This window comes from Zingiber officinale, chromosome 9B, assembly GCF_018446385.1.
Source record: "Zingiber officinale cultivar Zhangliang chromosome 9B, Zo_v1.1, whole genome shotgun sequence".
Lineage (NCBI taxonomy): Eukaryota > Viridiplantae > Streptophyta > Magnoliopsida > Zingiberales > Zingiberaceae > Zingiber > Zingiber officinale.
In genome coordinates, this window is record NC_056003.1 from 56,514,014 (window position 1) to 56,534,025 (window position 20,012).

The following is a 20,012-nucleotide window of genomic DNA, read 5'->3' on the forward strand; positions in this document are numbered from 1 at the left end:
TTCCCATGAGTAACTTCCAAACCATCAAGTTTGCAATCCAAATTTAAGGCAATCTGGGTTATCATTCTGCCAAAGACAATTGATCATGAAGTTGTCTTCCTAGACTTCGCAAGTGTTTGCAAAAAAATAGAATCCGGTATCAAAGTCAACTTTACTTAACATTGCCCCAAATGAATAAAGCTCCACCTTTCTAACCGCCTGGTGAGGCGAATCTGTCACATCCGCTAATCAAATTGTACAAATGTATATTCCACTGAACTCCTTAATTTTGCAATAACGTTGTAGTAACGAGCCCAGGATCGCTCTCGAGGAACCAACAATATGATGTAATTTAGGATTGTCTTTTTATTTTTATTTTTGGGGTTTTCGATATAAAAATGGAGTTGGGGGTTTTAAAGCTTTGAATATAAATCTACAAAGGAAAACACAGCAGTAAAGAAATTAACCTAAAGCATAACTAAAACCTACCTATGTGCCAACAATCAAACCTTAACGCATTGTCACTCCTACATTAAGATTAAATCATTGACACACTCTTAAACTAAGGAATGAAATACAAGATGCAAATAAATCTGATCTACAACACCAATTAAAACCCTAACTTAAAACTACCCAACTAAACAATTAATCAAGCATAAATTAAAATTAAACTAAGCTTCAACAAGGAAAGAAATGCTAACTACATGCATAAAAATATAACAGAACATAAAAGTAATCTGTTCTAAATTACAAAACAATAATAAAAGAGAACTAAACCCTAACCAATCCAACTCACAACCAATCTCACCAAACTTCACACTCAATCCGTCACACAAGAGTGCCAAAGTCGAGACCACCCAACTTGGACCTCAGTGGAGCATCTAAGCTGCGTCTCAATTCAAGGAGTGCTCAACAACGCCAACGGACCACCCCCGGCGAGCTAAGAACATCCCGGAACCCATAAATGCCTAAAATCTGGAAATCTGGTCTCTGGATCTGATGGGAAGCTATGGAACGCGGATGGACGTCGGATGGAGTTCAGCAACGCCGGAGGACCACCGCCGAACGCTTCTGATGAGAATCGGAGCTCGGATTTGGAGGACCACCTCCAAATCTGAGGTGAAACGGGGAGATGCCGCGAGCCAAATTCCACTGGAGAGAACACCCTCCAATGGCTCCAGAAGATCGGGATGATACCGCCGAGAAGCTCTCCACCGAGATTGAAGCTCGGGAGATTGAAAGGAGAAGGGGCCGAAATCCGGAAGAAGATGCACGCCAGGACGAAGAACAGCGCTGTGGAGGATCGACGAAGAAGCTGGGTACTGTAGCTTCTCATTTAAATCAGATCTGGATCTGGAATTGATGGTTGAGATGATTTCGGGCTAAATCAACGGTGAAAAGTCATCCAAAATCTGATTCGAAGGTACTGATGTTGATCTAGGGTCTGGATCTACCCTCCCGTAGGTCGGATCGATCATATCATCACTGGATGGCCCATATCGGCCCAGTCTTCATTGAACGGCCCAGATTAATTTGGCTTGATCAATGGCTAGATGAACTCAGATCTGGATCAAAACTTCTGGATCTTCATCAATGGCTTAGATCTGCTCCCCATTAAGTTGAATCGGCCAGATCTTCAACGGATGGTCAGATTTGTCCTATTCTTGATGAACGGCCCATAATGCTTAATGGCTAGATCTTCTCGTTTGAACTCCGATTTGAGCCCAATTTCGGTCCAAATAGATCCAAATCCAAGATCCTTTGATGCCTACAAAATAAGAATCAAATATTAGCATCAAATAACACCAAAAATAATATAATTTGTAATTAAGTCCAAAAATACACACTATGCACAAAATGTGATGTAACCATGATTTTAACATATGAAATCAACATCAAACCATGCATATATGAATCAAAATAATGCAATGAAATCATAGTTATCAAATCTCCCACACTTAGTCTTGAACGTCCCGTGCAAGTAAAGAAAACTCAAAATCATCTCCATAGAAAATTCCCTAGCAATACCTAGAAGATAGTAAAAAGAATTTAACTAAGATCATCTAAAGATCGCAACAATCATGAATACAATCCAAACATTAATCAGTAGATATGGTAGTTTCAATCCAATTGAAAAATTAAGCAAGTTGCAATCTCACAAGGTATTTACCTATTCTAGCTCTCACACTCAAACATGTGTATAAGTGGAGCTCACTCAATGCAACTCACAACATTTCACTACCATAAGCTTGCTTATTTTCTAATTCTCCACCACTATAAATACAGCATACATGAATCAAAAGGATTTTATCAACAATAATTGAAATGGAATCAAAAAGAACAATAGAAGTGGATGAAATGACAAAAGAAAAGGTATTAATGAAGAAAATGACAGAATGAGAGTATTGGAGGAATATACTTGATGAGTTGACCTTTTTGATGTGAAAAGAGATGTATACCATTTGTTATTACCAATTAAACATATCAAGCTAACCTCCCCTTCAATTTGATAGAAAACCAAAAATCTTGATACTCTTCCTTCACACTTGATACTTTTGATTTACCAACAATTTGTTTCTGTTTTTCCACTTCATTCCATCACTTGAAAGCTCCAATATCTCACTTCAACTTGCCAAGAAGAGTTCCCTCCCCCACACTTAAAATGTTGGCCGTCTCGGGCAATGAAACACATCATGTATTCAAAGTATTAACATTCGTGAAGCAACTATTTTTTTTTCTGTTTCTGCTGCAGAATTTTTTTTCTCTGCATATTCGAATACAACATGAACAAAATAGCATTACAAATTGGACATTTAACTTGGATTAGTCACTGTCCAGGAAGTTCATAAGAGAAAGTGACACAAAATAGGATTGGTAGTGCATATTCCGAAATCTGAAATTGAATTCTGCAAACAGATTTCCAGAAATTCATTGTCATTATCACAGCTTCAAATCTGATCAGTGATTCCATTATCCCAGCAGAATTCAGTTACAACTCCAAGCTGTCAACAAACTTCAAACATAAGTTGCACAATACAATCATATTTAAAAGAATTTAATCCCAAATTCCAGTGATCATGATGTCCCGGAAATTTCAGCTCTCTGCATTCTTCTATCTTATTCCTGATCTTAAGAACACACTCTAATCATTTAAGAGCTTTTCAACTTCATTAACAGCAAGGTAATTCCAGCTTGAGTATGAAAATTTCAGGAAATTAAACTCAACTTCACAACTCTTCACAGGATTCTGAATTTTCAGACTGGTATATTGCACTGAATTTCATATTCAAATTCCTGAATTCGTAAAATGCAGAATTTTAAGCTGCTGGAATTTAAAATGCAGAGTGCCACCTTCCATAACAAGCTACTTTACAGATATCTTGTAAAACTGAGTAGTTTCCTTATCACTGCAATTATGATCCAGCTCCATTCACTAATGTTTCTCATTTAGTGCTGTAATTAAAGAAATTGAATTCTAATCAAATTGATCAGAAACAACACTAGTAATTGACACAAAAATAGAATCTGCAGCTAGTAAATTCCAGAATTCAGCAACTCCTCAATCCCTTGCAGCTATCAACTGAAACTTGGCATTCTAAAGCTTCATTTGAACTCAACATTTATGATACTGAAAACCAACAAATGTTTTAAGGTGCTGCTGTAATCTGTAAATGGATTCTGATTTCTGTAATCTGCCTCTACAAATCTGTTCACAGCAGAATTTCAGCTCAACTACACTCAAATCCACTCTGCCATTGATGTGCAATTCTATAAAAAAAAAATTGATCATCCTTGAACACCTTCAGCAATCTTGTTCACAGAATTCAGCTTCACTTAAAACAGCTCCAAATCCAGCAATTAAAACCTATTTCTACAGATGTACAATTAAGTATACAATTCAGCTCAGCAATCTGTTGCAGAATAGTGGGTGATAGAAGTAATGCAACAATAATTTTCATCTTGCAGTTTTCCGAAGCTTTCATAACTTTTGTTCCTTGCACATCTAAATCTGGCAATGAGACTTTTTAGGAACCAAATTCTGATTTCCACAGCAAATGCAACACAGTAATCAACAAAGGAATAACTAAATTCGATAGCTCTGTTTAATCTTGATACATATTCCTTGTGCCACTGTCTATTCAGAAATCGGCTACTCTTGCCCTTTTGTTTAAAAACCTCACAGAATAAATTTCAGAACTCTTTCAAGAATCAGCATCCTTCATCTTCAAATTCATTCTTGCAGATTTTCCATATTTGCAGCTTCTAGCTCCTTATAGAGTTGAAACAACATGATTTTAAAATTCTGAAGTTACTGGCTTCATTCTATACTTCTGATCACCTACTCATGGCAGGCATGATAATGAAAAATCAGATCCAATTGAACTCTTTCTGTTTAGAAGCTTGCAACAATTGAAAAATCTGCTGGTGAGACTAACTTCTTCACAGCAGATTGCAATTGTAGCAATTTTAGAATTTTAAAGAAAACTTGATACAAAACTCCCACTTTGTACTTAAATTCATGAATCTGAAATTTCAAACACTTAACTGATAGAAAATTAGTACAGGTTCTGAATTCATTTGCACTGAACTGCACTTCTCTGAAATCAGAATACAACTCCTCTAGCAGCTGCACACTTCCCTCTTTAAACTTTATATCCTCTTACACTTGGCTGATAGCCAGAATTAACCTCTTTTCCTGCAATGACACAAAAATTCTACTTGAATTTTAACATTCACCACAGCAATTACAGTTTAAAACCCAAACTGTAGAATTTGTTTTCAGTTTCAGTTCTTAGCTTGTGTTTCCTATTTGCATCCAATTCTCAATTTCGTTTTGTAAACTATGGAGAAGTAAATTCATCATTTAACAATGCTTGAACAATAGTTGGATTATAATTTTTCAGCGATCTAATGGCTCTAAACACCATGTATCACAGAACTTGCAGGTTTCCAGAATCTCTATACAGCTTCCTGACTTTGTGCTAACTAGTCATCATTTAGCCACCAAAAATTCCAATTCCTCTTCACTTAGCCTCTTAAAAACCCTATCAATTCATCCTCCAAAAATTTCCAGATTTGAACAATTCTAGCTTGTCATAACTCATTTTCCGAAATGGCACAAAAATGCTTCATTTGCAGAAATTTCTGCATTTTCTTCTTTTCTGATCTACTAGGAAATTCTGGCCAAACATTAAAGCTTTAACCTCCAAAAGACTATCTTCATAGCATTCAATTATGTGCACAAGAAACATGAAAAGAATCACAATTCTCTTACCACTTCCAGAAAAGTTTCCAACACAGCATCAACCTTTTAATTTCTACACAACAACAACCTTAACATCCAACAATGACTTCTTCTGAACACTTCCCAGAATTCAAGACTGTTAAATCATTTCAGCATTCATAAACTTCAGAATTCAGTACCAAATGGAGCTCGACACACCTTTAAATCTCAGACATTAGAAGGATTTTGTAGAAGAATTCTCTGTCTCATCAACAGCAGCTTCTGAATTCTGTATTCCCAGATTCCAATTCCAAACTTCAATTCCAGAACTCATCAAAAACATATTTAACTTTCCAACTAAGTTTCAGAAATTTTATTCCAAGTTTGCAAGCTTCTGGTTCCACTAGACTGATACTATTCTTTTGGAACTCAAGTAATGAACCTTTCAACATAAAAAACTGATCATCAAAAGATATGACTGCTTAAAACACTTCATTATCTGGAATTAAGAAAACAATGCCAGCTTCTAATTTCAGAGCTTCTGTTTCTGAATTTGTAAACACAAAGAATATCACATTTGACCATGAAGAATCTCATTGATTTCTATATCTGTCACTACTGGAAAATTAGAGAAATCAGTTTCAAGTCCAGAGAATGTAGCTTGATAGCAATTTCTCAAGTTTAGTGTATCAACTTTAAGTGTGTCATTCCAAATTTTATCTTGAGGTTACTTCTGATCAGAGTCTACAATTGACTTGGCACAAAATTAATACATTTCTGCAGTCTTTCTTCATTTTTGTTCTTGCAAATCTGTCAAAACTTCCCAATTCAACATTATATTCAGAAATCAGCTTCAATTCCTGTGCAATTCATTACTATCCAGATTATGTGCCATTGCAGAATTTTGGTACACTCATTGCCACATAATGCTATCTTGGTTACTCCCTTTCAGATGGACAATTCTGGCAAGAACTTTAAGCACCAAGTTCATTATCCGAAATGAAATATGTTGTTTTGTTAGCAGCAGTAATTCAGCTTAAAATTCTTCTATGCAAGTGTTCTCTATAAATTTCCCTTGTTACAACAATCCAACTGCTAACTACAATTCTGCACTGCATTCTTCCAAGCTTTTAAGTATATGACATCAAATAACTTTGCAAATTAGATACTTAACTTGGACAACAACAACCTTCAGAGAATTTGAGAATTTGAAATTGAACTTGGTTCCATTCCAAAAGCAATTCCAGAAATCAGATCTGCTTGTCCATCCAACTTCAGAATCCAGCATCAGTAATTCAATAACCATATCAAATTCTGCAACTCCTCTTCTCCATTGGCTTCAAGCTTAACCCACAGATTCTGCATTGACAGATTTCTTGAAAGCAGATTTTTGTCAAGCTTCAAATTGAGGCTTTTGATTTAATGAAATCTGAACTAAATCTCAGCTGCTATATCCTTCGATAGCCCAACCTCCAATTCTGCTCCACCTTCCAAGCTTCACAATTTGTTACTCTTTCAATTCTGACAGTTGATCACAACTAACAGAAATTTAAGTAATTGAGCAGAAGCAAAGCAATTCCATAGACTTGTCAAATAATCACTCCTTTCCCCACACTTAAAACCTTGGACAACCTTACTCATCAAGTATTCAACCCAAAACACTCAATTAAAGAATGACAAGCAAAGATTATCAAGAATAAAATTGCTAGATGAGAATGTATAAAGAAAATCGTGAGGAAAGGAATTAGAAAGTATGAAGGGGAATAAAATTGACAAAATCCTCAATTTCCATGCACACAAATGCTATCGTGACTTTGAAAAGAAACTAAGCAAATTCTAGAGTTTCAATTGTTATGAGTGCATGCCACACAACAATTAAATAAAATGTAGGCTTTAAGTGGTTCTCTCTAGGTATTTTTTTATGCAATCAAGCTCAATTAATCAACATGGAATCCACTACCATTTTAACCAAAATCATGTAAGTAGAGTATCCAATCATGTCAAATGACCTAAAGTTGATGATCAAATTTAAGAGACTTTTACCATCTTAAAAGTATCACTAGAAAAATTCATGGAGAATTTTATTCAAATGACATGCTATGTATACCAAACTAAATGTAAAGTATGGAAATAAAATTACAAAATGTATAAACAAAGTGCAAATGCAAAGTATTAAACTAAAGACACGTATAAAGAATTTATTAAAGGAAAACTAAACACAAAGCATGAATTTAAATGCAAGAGTAAGCAAAATTGGAACTAACTCCCCTTTAATTTCCGGTGGTTGAAGAAGGTTTAGAAGTAGTAGCTACCCCGGAAGTGGAGTAATCATGGTTCCACTTAAATTCTTTTTATTAATCCTTTTTCCCTTGAAAACTTTTTCCGGAGGTCGTAGACGGTTCAGTTTTAATACCCACTCCGGACGCTTAAATTCTCCTACACAATCAATAAAAGAAAATGTAACGCCCGAAAATTCTCGAAACTGCATTATAAATATTCTATGATTTTTTTGGAATTTTTAGATATTTTTCCGGAATTTTCCGAGTAGCGGAAGTAGCAAAACTAATAGAAAAGTAAAATGGTTTAAGCGGGAATCGAACCCGGGACCTCTCGGGTCCGCTAAACCTTTAGTTAGCCTTAGTAACCGGTGAACCCAGTAGGGTCGTGCCGAAAGAGAAGGGAAACATTTATATTTATATTTGAGTTGGGCCTAGTTACCCACTTAATATAAATTAAAAACTTAAGTAGGTTTTGGTTTATTTTTGGGTTCGGCAACTTCTCAACCCTCACCACCGAAACCTCACCGCCGCCTCTCCCTCTCCTCTTTCTCTCGGCGCCCCAGCCCCAAGGTCCATAGGATCATCTTCCGACGACGACTCCAACACGAAAAAGGTTCTTCTCCGCGAGAGGAACGCAAAGACGTGAGCGGATCGTCGAGAAGGTCATCTCCACCGGAATTCGAGCGAATAGAATCGTAAGAAATTACGAACAGGAGGTAAGAAACCCCTCACCTGCAATATAATAGCTACCGTTTGATTTTCTGTGCATTAGTTTAGTTATATGCGTATGTTTTCGACATTTAGGGTGTATTTAACCTTCCTCGCAGGTTTAGGGATTTAGTGAGTACCTTTAGATGGGCCGGATACGTCTTTTCTCCTTCAGTTGGAGGTTTAGATGCTGTTGGGTGCCTAAAGGTAGTCTCCCTAATAGAGAGGGGAGTTAAAGCACACTAGGTGGTCGATTAAATAACTAGCTTAGAAAAAAATGCAACCTAGGTATTTTTATTAGCACAGTTGAATGCATTAGAAGCATCTAAATCAGTAAATCAGTTATCCTAGCTTATATGGGACTACGGTCCAATGGGTGGGCTCCCACAGTCGCCTCTAGGTTCAGACAACCTAGCTCTAGGTTCAGATAACCTAGAAATAGCTATTTAGAACAGTTTAGCTATACTCAGTATTTTACTTTTCAGTTGGCACTGTACTGGATTAGATATCCATTGGGCTGGGCTCCCATAGTCGGTCCCTAGGTTTAGATAACCTAGTAGCTCTACTAAATTCGAGATTTGCAACCCCGGGTCTAGTTAGAGATGCGCGCATAGCAAGTACAGTTGCCGGGCCCAAACAGCAGCATGATTACTATTTTCACTTATTATGATATTAGCTTTCAAACTCTTAATCTAATCCAGTGATTATAGTTTAAGATCAGTTTTGGCTTAGTTCAGTTTCAGTCAGTATCATGCTCCAGCTTAGCTTTTCCGTGTGAATATGCATGATCACTTTGTGTGCAGTTGTTATACATGTTTGTATGATCAGCTTTAGATATGTCATGATTGTATGCTTATATGTCATGCCATGCTTAGTTTATTCAGTATATCCAGCATAGGTTTTAAACAGCATGATTTAAAATCATATTTGCATCGTTGCATGTTTTTGTGAGGTAGATGGTTTCTTACTAAGCTTTTTAGCTTATAGATACTACTTTTCTTATACTGCAGATAAAGGTAAATGAAAAGTGGACCAGTAGCGGAGGCTGGAGGTCAATGCAGATCAAGATGTGTGTGGAAGGAACTGGAATAAAAGATCCTCAGGGGTTTTAGCAAGCTTAAATAGTAGAAGTCTTAGTATTTCTTCTTTTATGCAATTTTGAACCTTAGAGTGTTTAAATCATGGGAGATTCATTTAGTTTGTTAGTAATTATGTTAGAATGCTGGTTAATAGTTGTTAGAATGTATTTTCATTGATTTTAGAATTGTTGTGTGAGATTTTGGCACGCCAAAGTGCTAAAATCAGAGTTCCCGGGCGAAATCAGAACTCTGATCGGTCTCCAGACCGATCAGAGCCTGGGCAGTGCCACTGGATCGGTCAGCCGACCGATCCAGATAGATACAGTATGCTACTGTATCCTCCTGGATCGGTCAGCCAACCGATCCAGCGCGATACAGTAGCGATTGCAGATGTTTCGGGTGCCTGGATCGGTCAGTCGACCGATCCAGACATACCTGGATCGGTCTGACCGACCGACCCAACCACACCTGGATCAGTCAGCCGACCGATCCAGTCGGGAACAGAACATCCCCAGCTTCGATCGACCTGTAGATCGATCAGCAGGCCGGTAGGTAGTTGGGAAGTTAGTTTCTAGTCCCTAGCTCAGTTGGGATGTTCAGTTTCCCCTTCTTAGCATATGTACACCAGCAAAGAAGGTCTTTAGACCTTTCTTATCAGTTGTATCCGTCATTAGTAGAGTAAAATTTTAATTAGCCCAGCTTTCCGCACAGTATAGTTTAGCATTATTGTGACGATCGGCCTTACAGCCAGTGCCCAGAAGGCGGGTCGTTACAGAAAACACCTCCCACATACACGTGGGGTAAAAAGAAAATAGGAGAATATTAGTGTGGGTAAAATATATATCAAAAATTACATCACAACTAATAAAGTCAACAATTGGTACCTCAATAAAATTCTCTGAAAAATTACACAAAATACTCACCTTGTCATCTTGAGAGGTACCTGGAGTGGTGCTTATTACCTCTTTCTCCTCAAATAAATGCTCAGACTCCAGTTCTGGCGAATGTTCAACTTCATGTAGTGATTCTTTGGTGCTTGGCTCCATAGCACAAGTCCCTACACTTACATCCTCCATTCTTGGTGATTCTTGAGGTAATGCTTCCAGTAAGCACTCCCCTACACTTATATCATCTTCTGCAACAATACCTGCATCTTCAACAACATCTAAAGCAACACTATCAGTAGAATCAGATATCTGAACAACTACATCATCATCACAAATAAAATTAGATAAATCTTGTGAATAAATGGGAATAGGGTCAGGCCTGACAAAATCACTACTCTCCATCTCTCCACTAGAGTTCTGTGCTTGTAACTGATTAACGGATGATGCAATCTGATCTAACTGACTCTGAATATTCTGTATCCTTGCAAATTGTTGCTCTTGATGCTCTCTCATTTGTTGCATAACTTCATTGCATTTCCACATTGATTCTTCAATTTGTTCTTGTGCATCCTCATACCTATTCCGCTGCTCCATAGGTAGGTAGGACTGATAGAACTGAGTCTGAGGCTGATAAAAATAATTCTCCATCCCATCTCCAAAATACTGATGATATGGATCCATGGTCACATGAATTTCCTGTTCTTACACTGAAACACTAGCAAATAAAATCAGAAGACTCAGGAACAGGTAAAATCAACACATAGATATATAATCATGAAAGCAATCAAAACAACAATCCTAAAATTACTAAACATTGCATATTACAATTTCCCCGGCAATGCGACAAAATTTGGTGAGGCGAATCTGTCACATCCGCTAATCAAATTGTACAAATGTATATTCCACTGAACCCCTTAATTTTGCAATAACGTTGTAGTAACGAGCCCAAGATCGCTCTCGAGGAACCAACAGTATGATGTAATTTAGGATTATCTTTTTATTCCTATTTTTGGGGTTTTCGATATAAAAATGGAGTTGGGGGTTTTAAAGCTTTGAATATAAATCTACAAAGGAAAACACAGCAGTAAAGAAATTAACCTAAAGCATAACTAAAACCTACCTATGTGCCAACAATCAAACCTTAACGCATTGTCACTCCTACATTAAGATTAAATCATTGACACACTCTTAAACTAAGGAATGAAATACAAGATGCAAATAAATCTGATCTACAACACCAATTAAAACCCTAACTTAAAACTACCCAACTAAACAATTAATCAAGCACAAATTAAAATTAAACTAAGCTTCAACAAGGAAAGAAATGCTAACTACTTGCATAAAAATATAACAAAACATAAAAGTAATCTGTTCTAAGTTACAAAACAATAATAAAAGTGAACTAAACCCTAACCAATCCAACTCACAACCAATCTCACCAAACTTCACACTCAAGCCGTCACACAAGAGTGCCAAAGTCGAGACCACCCAACTTGGACCTCAGTGGAGCATCTAAGCTGCGTCTCAATTCAAGGAGTGCTCAACGACACCGACGGACCACCCCCGGCGAGCTAAGAACATCCCGGAACCCATAAATGCCGAAAATCTGGAAATCTGGTCTCTGGATCTGATGGGAAGCTATGGAACGCGGATGGACGTCGGATGGAGTTCAGCAACGCCGAAGGACCACCGCCGAACGCTTCTGATGAGAATCGGAGCTCGGATTTGGAGGACCACCTCCAAATCTCAGGTGAAACGGGGAGATGCCGCGAGCCAAATTCCACCGGAGAGAACACCCTCCAATGGCTCCAGAAGATCGAGATGATACCGCCGAGAAGCTCTCCACCGAGATTGAAGCTCGGGAGATTGAAAGGAGAAGGAGCCGAAATTCCGAAGAAGACGCGCGCCGGGACAAAGAACAACGCTGTGGAGGATCGAAGAAGAAGCTGGGTACTGTAGCTTCTCATTTAAATCAGATCTGGATCTGGAATTGATGGTTGAGATGATTCCGGGCTAAATCAATGGTGAAAAGTCATCCAAAATCTGATCTGAAGGTACTGATGTTGATCTAGGGTCTAGATCTACCCTTCCGTAGGTCGGATCGATCAGATCATCACTGGATGGCCCATATCGGCCCAGTCTTCATTGAACGGCCCAGATTAATTCGGCTTGATCAATGGCTAGATGAACTCAGATCTGGATCAAAACTTCTGGATCTTCATCAATGGCTCAGATCTGATCCCCATTAAGTTGAATCGGCCAGATCTTCAACGGATGGTCAGATCTGTCCTATTCTTGATGAACGGCTCATAATGCTTAATGGCTAGATAATATCGTTTGAACTCCGATTTGAGCCCAATTTCGGTCCAAATAGATCCAAATCTAAGATCCTTTGATGCCTACAAAATAAGAATCAAATATTAGCATCAAATAATACCAAAAATAATATAATTTGCAATTAAGTCCAAAAATACACACTATGCATAAAATGTGATGTAACCATGATTTTAACATATGAAATCAACATCAAACCATACATATATGAATCAAAATAATGCAATGAAATCATGGTTATCACCGCCCCATCACTTTCTCCTCTACTGAAAATAGTTTTACCCATTCCATGGTAGAGGTATCAAAATATAGGGATTTGCATATAAGAAGCTTTAGAATGAGAAAGGTCATAGGTTTCATTAAGTCTAGTAATTGAATTCTAGAAAGAAATGCTATTGAAATTATAATCAAACTTACAAGATCCCCCTTAGATAGGCCAAAATAATTATTAAAATCATTTAGAGTCCACTAAAATTCTTGATTCATCAGCCTAAAGCTAATTGTACCAATATAGTCTTCATCAGAGGAAAAGTGGGTCTCTAGTGAGCTCAAAAACTCTAGGGTAAGGCGGGGATAAGTTGGTTGGTGTGAGTACATCATGTCATTCCAGTCAAAAGCACTAATTAACTAATCTATATATGTCCTCTTTACTCCCTAAGACTTCTACAGTAGTAGGGTCCAAATATCTAGTGCACACTAATTTATGGATAACGAGATAATCAAATCTAGACTTTTGCTCAAAATTTTTAAAAGCAATATCATATTCATTGTCATTACCTTCGTCGCATGAGATTCATTTACCCTTGTCCTTGGAAGAAGTCTTCCTTTTTCCTTTGTCCTCCTAGGATAATCACCTCCGCTAGATCCACCACTTCCATAATAAATCATTTTCAAAATGTTAGACATGGTTAAAGCAAAGTTGGGGGTGATTATTGGAGAAAGAAGGAAGAGAAGAGAAGATCTTGGAGAAGAATAAAGGAGAGAGCTCTTTGGATCTTTATCTAAATCTAGATCTGGATCTACCAAAGAGATCTCAAGAAAGGAAAAGTCTTGAGGAAGAAGATCGAGATGGAGATGTTAAGGGACTGAAGAAAATCTTGAAAGAGGTTGAAGAGATGGAAGCTTGGAGATGAGGAGATAAGAGGTGTTTCTTGGAGAGAAAGAAAGGGGGAAAAAAGAAGGGGGTGTGTGGGGGCGTGCTCACCTCCCGCAATCGTGCTAATAAGACACAGTCAAGCTGTATTCAACTTGGTGTATATGGCATGGCCATGTCAAAATGAAGCACAACCATGTTTTTTTTCACATACACGACTTTGTGCATGGTCGTGTCAAATGACACAGTCGTAGCTTGATTATTCTCTGCTAAAATCATATGGTCGTGTCATTTGACATTGCCACACCTTGACTCCTCTCAATCAGATTGACATAGTCGTGTCAAATAACATGACCATAACTTGAATCCTCTTGGCCAGCTTCACACGGCTGTGTTAAATGACACAGACATGCTCTGTTCTTTCCGGAGAGTACACACAATCATGTCTATGAGACACAGACAGTTCCTGAGGTTAGTGTCTTGTTAAGTTTTTCCATGGCCTTCCTCTTTTACATTTTCACCGATGCCTCCATGCCTATGGGAGGATCATGGCCAACTCATGGAGGTTATAATAAACCTAAAATCAAAATTAAAGCACATTAGATAAACTGATAAAGAAAGAAAAATAAAAGCAAATGAAAGAGAAATCCTTGGGTTATCTCCCAAGCAACGTTTGTTTTAAGTCTTTTAGCTCGACCCCATCTAAGATCATCTCAGAGCTATGTAATCAAAGGGATGGATTTTCCCTCTGATGGTGGATGCTCAAGGTCCCTCCTTCATCCGGGCTCTTGCTGGGAAGATATATTTTTCGTTTTCGATTGAGAGCCTTCTTCCAATGCTTGTCGGATTATGCACAGTGTCCGGCAGTCTCCCATGAGGATGGAACTTTCATTCCTCTATTTGGTATGCATCTACCATGCTACAGTCACTTAGAAGAAGAGAGACATGGTTAGGAGATTTGGATAGATCAAATTCCAACCTTTCTTCACCTATCACTAGAGCATTGAAGGCAGGCTGACGTAAAGGTCAAAGTCAAACGGTCAAGGAACCAGGGCTACAGATCAGGCAAGGTTAGCTGAATGAGCTCTCAATGCTGGTTGGATGAGACCGTCCAAACAACCGCCCTCTATAAACTTACGACTGGAGTTAAGAGACAAATAATAAGTTTCCTGACCCACCATCCCGCCTGAGTAGACCTTATGTCTGGTCGGACGGCATGCAGCCCTCTGACAACTAGATAGCCGAATGAAGGATAGGTTAGCAAACTTACTCTATACGGCCGAGATGGTGATGTCCCGATCGAGCGGCTTCCGGTCGGCCTATAAAGGGATCCGTAAGCATATCTCATCGTACCCTTTTGGAAGTTTGTGCCCATGACAATAGAGCATGTCCAGCATGCAAATCGTACTTTAGAAGCTTCCAGCCTATCATATCAGAGATTTATGTGCTCGCTTAAGGAAAACTGTCAAAGACACTTTTTGATTTGTCTTTTCCTATGATACTTTGGAAAATATGCATATGCTTTGAGATGTGTGCATAGACATTATAGTAACACTATAAAAGGGGTTCTCATCCACAGGTGGAGGTATGAGATACTTTACTATTCAACACGCTCATTGCTATAGTTTTTTTGCTATTATTCTCCACTGAACAGAGGACTGACTTGAACATCTGAGGATCAACGCCAAGAACCCCTTTCTGGCCTAGCACTAACGCTCTTGGTTTTGCAGGATAGCAAGGAGTATTCATCCAGCCAATCGTAGAGACATGTTCCCATCCTATCATCTTCTCAGCTTTCGGACAAAATAATATTTGGTGTTGTCTGTAGGAAACTACACTTACATCTGAGACGTGAAGATGGAAGACGTTGGATGACTCACCATAGTGATGTTAACTCAAGAAGAGCTGGAAATACTAATCAATGCCCAAGATGCAAAGATGGTGCAGCAACAATCGGAGACCGCAGCTGACTGTCGAGCAGCGAATGACTTGGCTGTATCGACGACAGGCCAGCGAGCTAACCAAAGAGCCCGACCGAAAAACCCTGCGGGTAGCAAAGCAAACCACCAGTGAGCACCGAATGCGTCGCCAAGATCAAGAGATGGGATGACTAAGCAAAGTACCCACGGTTTGTTACTTTCGACCGACAAGATACAAATCAGGTTGGCTTCTACCAAAGCGACCCTGAATTAGCTGGGATGGATGCATTTCGAGGAGCCTCTGAGACAACAAAAAGAGGATTAGAATGGATGCCAAAACATATTTTGACGTACCCATTCAGATGCTAAGTCATATCTTGGTGATCAAGGAGCAGAAAAAGAGGAAGCCGAAAGTAAGGAAAAAGATGTCCTCTTGAGCATACTTCTACCCGCAGGAGCCTACTCCCTTTTATATTACAAGGCTATGTCACGTCATCCCCTTATTCACGTCCCCGGCTAGCCACATTCTGGGTGAGTGGATGTCACTTCATCCCATGTTTTGGTTGTCTCACGTTCTCCTCATATTCAATTAAACGAGTAGTCTCATGTCCTTTGCATCCTTTGTTAGCCACGTCCTCCCTACTCTAGCACAATTGTACTTGGGATGGAGGCGTTCAAGATACTCAAGTCAGTAGTTGGGTATTGAGTTGGATACTCGGAATCAAGCTCCTACTCCCTAGCGAGGGGAGTCAGGTTTGTACTCTCACATGAGGGGATTTGGGCTTGTACTCTCAAATGAGAGTCGGGCTTCTATTCCTGAGTGAGAAGAGTCAATCTTGTACTCCCGAGTGAGGAGACTCAAGTCGCCATGTTGAATTAGAGCTAGGTGTAAGTCAGACTCACCTCGAATATGACTCAACAGGTCATGGCTTAGGGTCCGTGGTCAAATCAACCCCAAGCTCAATTTTATTTGACTCGAGCCTCCTCTTGGTTGACTTGCAGCTATACCACGTGGATGACTATTCCACCGTATCATCAATTGACTAAAGTGAATTAAGTCGACTACGTAGTCAACTACTAGAAACATCTTGCTCACTGTTTGAATTGAGTCAACGTACAAAAACATCCACTGGATGATAAGGTTGCAATAATAGTTAGTTAAGTGGACTAATAGGCGTTGAACAATCGATTGGTACGGTAAGTGATTTACAAACTGGTGTAGAGGTTTATGAAGTCTGGTTTTGTGAAGACTTTCACATGGTTGTTCTGGGCAAGTTTTAGTTGAATGTTGTTGGATTATAAAGTCATCCTCGAGCAAAAAAGAACAAGTAACAAGTGATCAAAAGTGAACTCATTCATATCCTCTATTTTTCTTGTATATTTGTGTGTTGCTTATAAGAAAAGGACAGTAAGAGGTTGTTCTGCCTTTCGAAGGCATCTGAGAAGAAGAAAATATAGTGGCATTGTAAGGAGTGATCCATCTTATAAATCATAAGTCGTGCACATAGCAGTTCTTAGGAGAACTATATATGCACAACGTTATATTAGTCTGTTCTTGTTATTATGTTTTCAATTTATCTCTATCTATTTCACTGCATTAATTTGAATAGTAAATGAAATGAATAAATCAAAATCCGTGAGCAACTATTCCCCCTCCTCTATTGGTATAAGAGTCGGATTTCTCTTTGAATATTAATCACTAAGGGAGTACGAGCGTATAATATTTTTTTAAAAAAAAAAAGTATAAGGAGTCTAAAGACATCGACTTGTCTAATACCTTGTCCCGAGGAACAATTACTTAAACCGCATGAATTATGTATTCTCTTCCTTCAACCCTGGTATATCGGCGGATGAACAATTGGGATGACTTGAATAGATATCATATGATCGAACGTAACTATCATAGAGAAAATTAAGACAGAAATTTTAAATAATTATAGTCGGAACAAGTAGAAAAATGGGCTATTTGAGAAGGATTTGGATGACACTTTAATTTTATCTCTAGGATTATTCGACTGTCTTACTTTGGCTAACAAATCAAAACTACATGTGGTTCAACTAAGCAAATTGAGTAGAAGAGTTTTTTTTTTTTTTTTTTTGTTTTAGGAATCCATATGCCTTCTAACAAATAGTATAGTGCCTGATTTGGATTATCATAAAAGTTAGGAGTACCTTTCGGTAAATTGTCATCATAAAAAACTGAGAGAAAAAACTTCATCAAATCAAACAAACGTTACGTTACAGAAGTCAAGTCAATCTAACGGAGGCCTAACTAATTTTAGCCCGACAACTTGGCCACAAGATATACTTCCGTTGACTTTATAGAAGTCAAGGTCAATAATTAAACACATTAATTAATGATATGATGATCACCAAACATCCATTATCTTTTTCTTTTAATTCATCCATGGAGTAAAGAGAACTCGAAGATGGAGATATCGGAAAAACTAGTTTGGGTGGTGAAGAACTACTTCTTGATTATCGGCGTGGCTGCCTGGTTCCTCATCCCCTACTCCCCCGACCTCCTCCCCTTGCTCCACCGCTACAGCTTGCTCATCCCCTTCGCTCTCTGGCGCTGCAAGAAGAAAGTCGCCGTAAGTAATGGCACCGTTGTTGATCCTCAAGCTGCTCCGGCGACGATGGCATCCTCCGTGGAGAACTTCTACGACTTCCTGTTCTTCAAGCCGCAAGAGGAGGCGCAGCAGCAGCAGCGAGAGTACTGCCATGTGGATGAGCCGTCGGCGGCCTCTCAAGGGCCGGCGTGGTGGCTCAGAGAGCCTGTGTTAACGGTGGGGAAGGAGGCGGCGGTGGCGGCAGAGGAGGAGTTCTCGTGGGATGGGGTGGCTGACTCGACGGCATGGAAGGGTGCTGATGTTGCGCCTTCAGCGCCGCCGATCGCCACCGCCTACTCCGCGTCCTTCTTCGACGAGTGCTGCGGCCCTCCTTTGCCGAGCAAGGCGGAAGGCGGATGGGAACATAACAAGTCGATGGAGGAGATTTGGAAAACGATCTGCAGGATGAAGGAGGAGAAGGGGAGGAGGAGGAGGAGGGTGAAGGAGGAGGAGGAAGCAGGCGGCGGGAGGAGGAAAAGGGAGGTTCCGGCGGTGAAGAAGGACGAGCTTGTTGGGCCCGTGGATGCGTTCATCAAGAAGCAGCGCCAAGTTTTCGAATTCGACCTCCAGCGAGAGGAGTCGCCAGTGCAACGGCCGCGCCGCGCCGTGGAATTGGACCGGCGCCGCCAGCTTCCTCGGCCGTAGCACAACGCGTACGTTCTACAATTTCTCGCTTCGTCAAACAATTATTTTTATTTTAGGCGGAAAAACAAAGACGGCCCCATCTTATCCTTTTACCACTCATTTTATCAATAATAAATAATAATAATATATTTTAATAATAAAAATATATTTATTTTAATATTTTTTAATAATTAATATGATATTTTTATATAAAAATTCTTTATTAATATGGTTAAAATTATATAAAAATAATTAAAATCCCATAAAAATTATTATAGCATGATCTGTTTAGTAGTTATTACATTATAAATAGCTACTATATATAATATTATAGTAACTATTTAATAGCTATTATAATAACTTTAAAATGTTTTTAATTAAGAATCGAATATCTATGAAGTTTAAATAAATTTGATAAAATAAATAATGAATTATTTATATAAAAGTAGTTTTCATATAATATTTTTTATTAAATTGAATCTATTTATTTTAATACGTTATAATAGTTATTCCATCACTATTATACTAATATTAAAATAAAAATATGTTTAAATAAAAAATATATATATTGAAATATTATTTTAACTATTTTATATATAAAAGAAATATCTTCTTGACAATTTCTATAATTTAGGATGCTCCTTATTTCCTTAAAGTTTTTATTTTCATTTTCATTTTCATTTTCAATTTATTGTATTTGCAGGCATGCATTCTCGCATGATAAGGATATGCGCGCATTGGTAGATGTATATGTATATCGCTCACGGATACTTGGTACATGCAACTCTGCGACTTCATACATAATTGTGTTTGTACTTGGAAAATGATCTTGTACTTCATAATTAAAAGGAGAAGATGCTAATCTAAATGCATGAAATATAGAAATATAAAATTTATAGTGATCTCCTATAGTAAATTTTGATCTTTACTTATCGTCGGAAGAATGATCACGAATGAATCGGAAAACTCTTCAAGATTCCACGAGCCAAATCCCACTCTATTAGATATTCTCCTTGTCGATTACTTGCTCACTCCGCTCACCTTTCGATTCTTTGAACGCCTCATATATAAAAGCGAGGAAGATGAAATGTCGCTCATAAAGGAGAAGGGTGAAGGGGAAGAGACACTCTTTCATCTTCATAACTCTTATATCTCTCACTCGTCCAAGTCAATCCATAAAAGTTAACTAGTCACAAAGACCATATAAGCAGGGGCGCGGAGTCACAAAGACTAGAGCAAAACACTAATTAATCACAAAGATCAAATAAGAACAT

At 38.4% G+C, this 20,012-nt stretch overlaps 1 protein-coding gene across 1 annotated transcript; it reads left to right on the forward strand.

The window, feature by feature from the left end:
* The first annotated feature begins 17,896 nt into the window (after window positions 1–17,896).
* On the forward strand, window positions 17,897–19,635 carry LOC122024767. Its single transcript, XM_042583461.1, has 2 exons — window positions 17,897–18,767; window positions 19,442–19,635. Exon 1 carries the CDS (start codon window positions 17,932–17,934, stop codon window positions 18,757–18,759), a length of 828 nt encoding a protein of 275 aa, XP_042439395.1. The 5' UTR covers window positions 17,897–17,931; the 3' UTR covers window positions 18,760–18,767; window positions 19,442–19,635.
* Window positions 19,636–20,012: the final 377 nt, after the last annotated feature.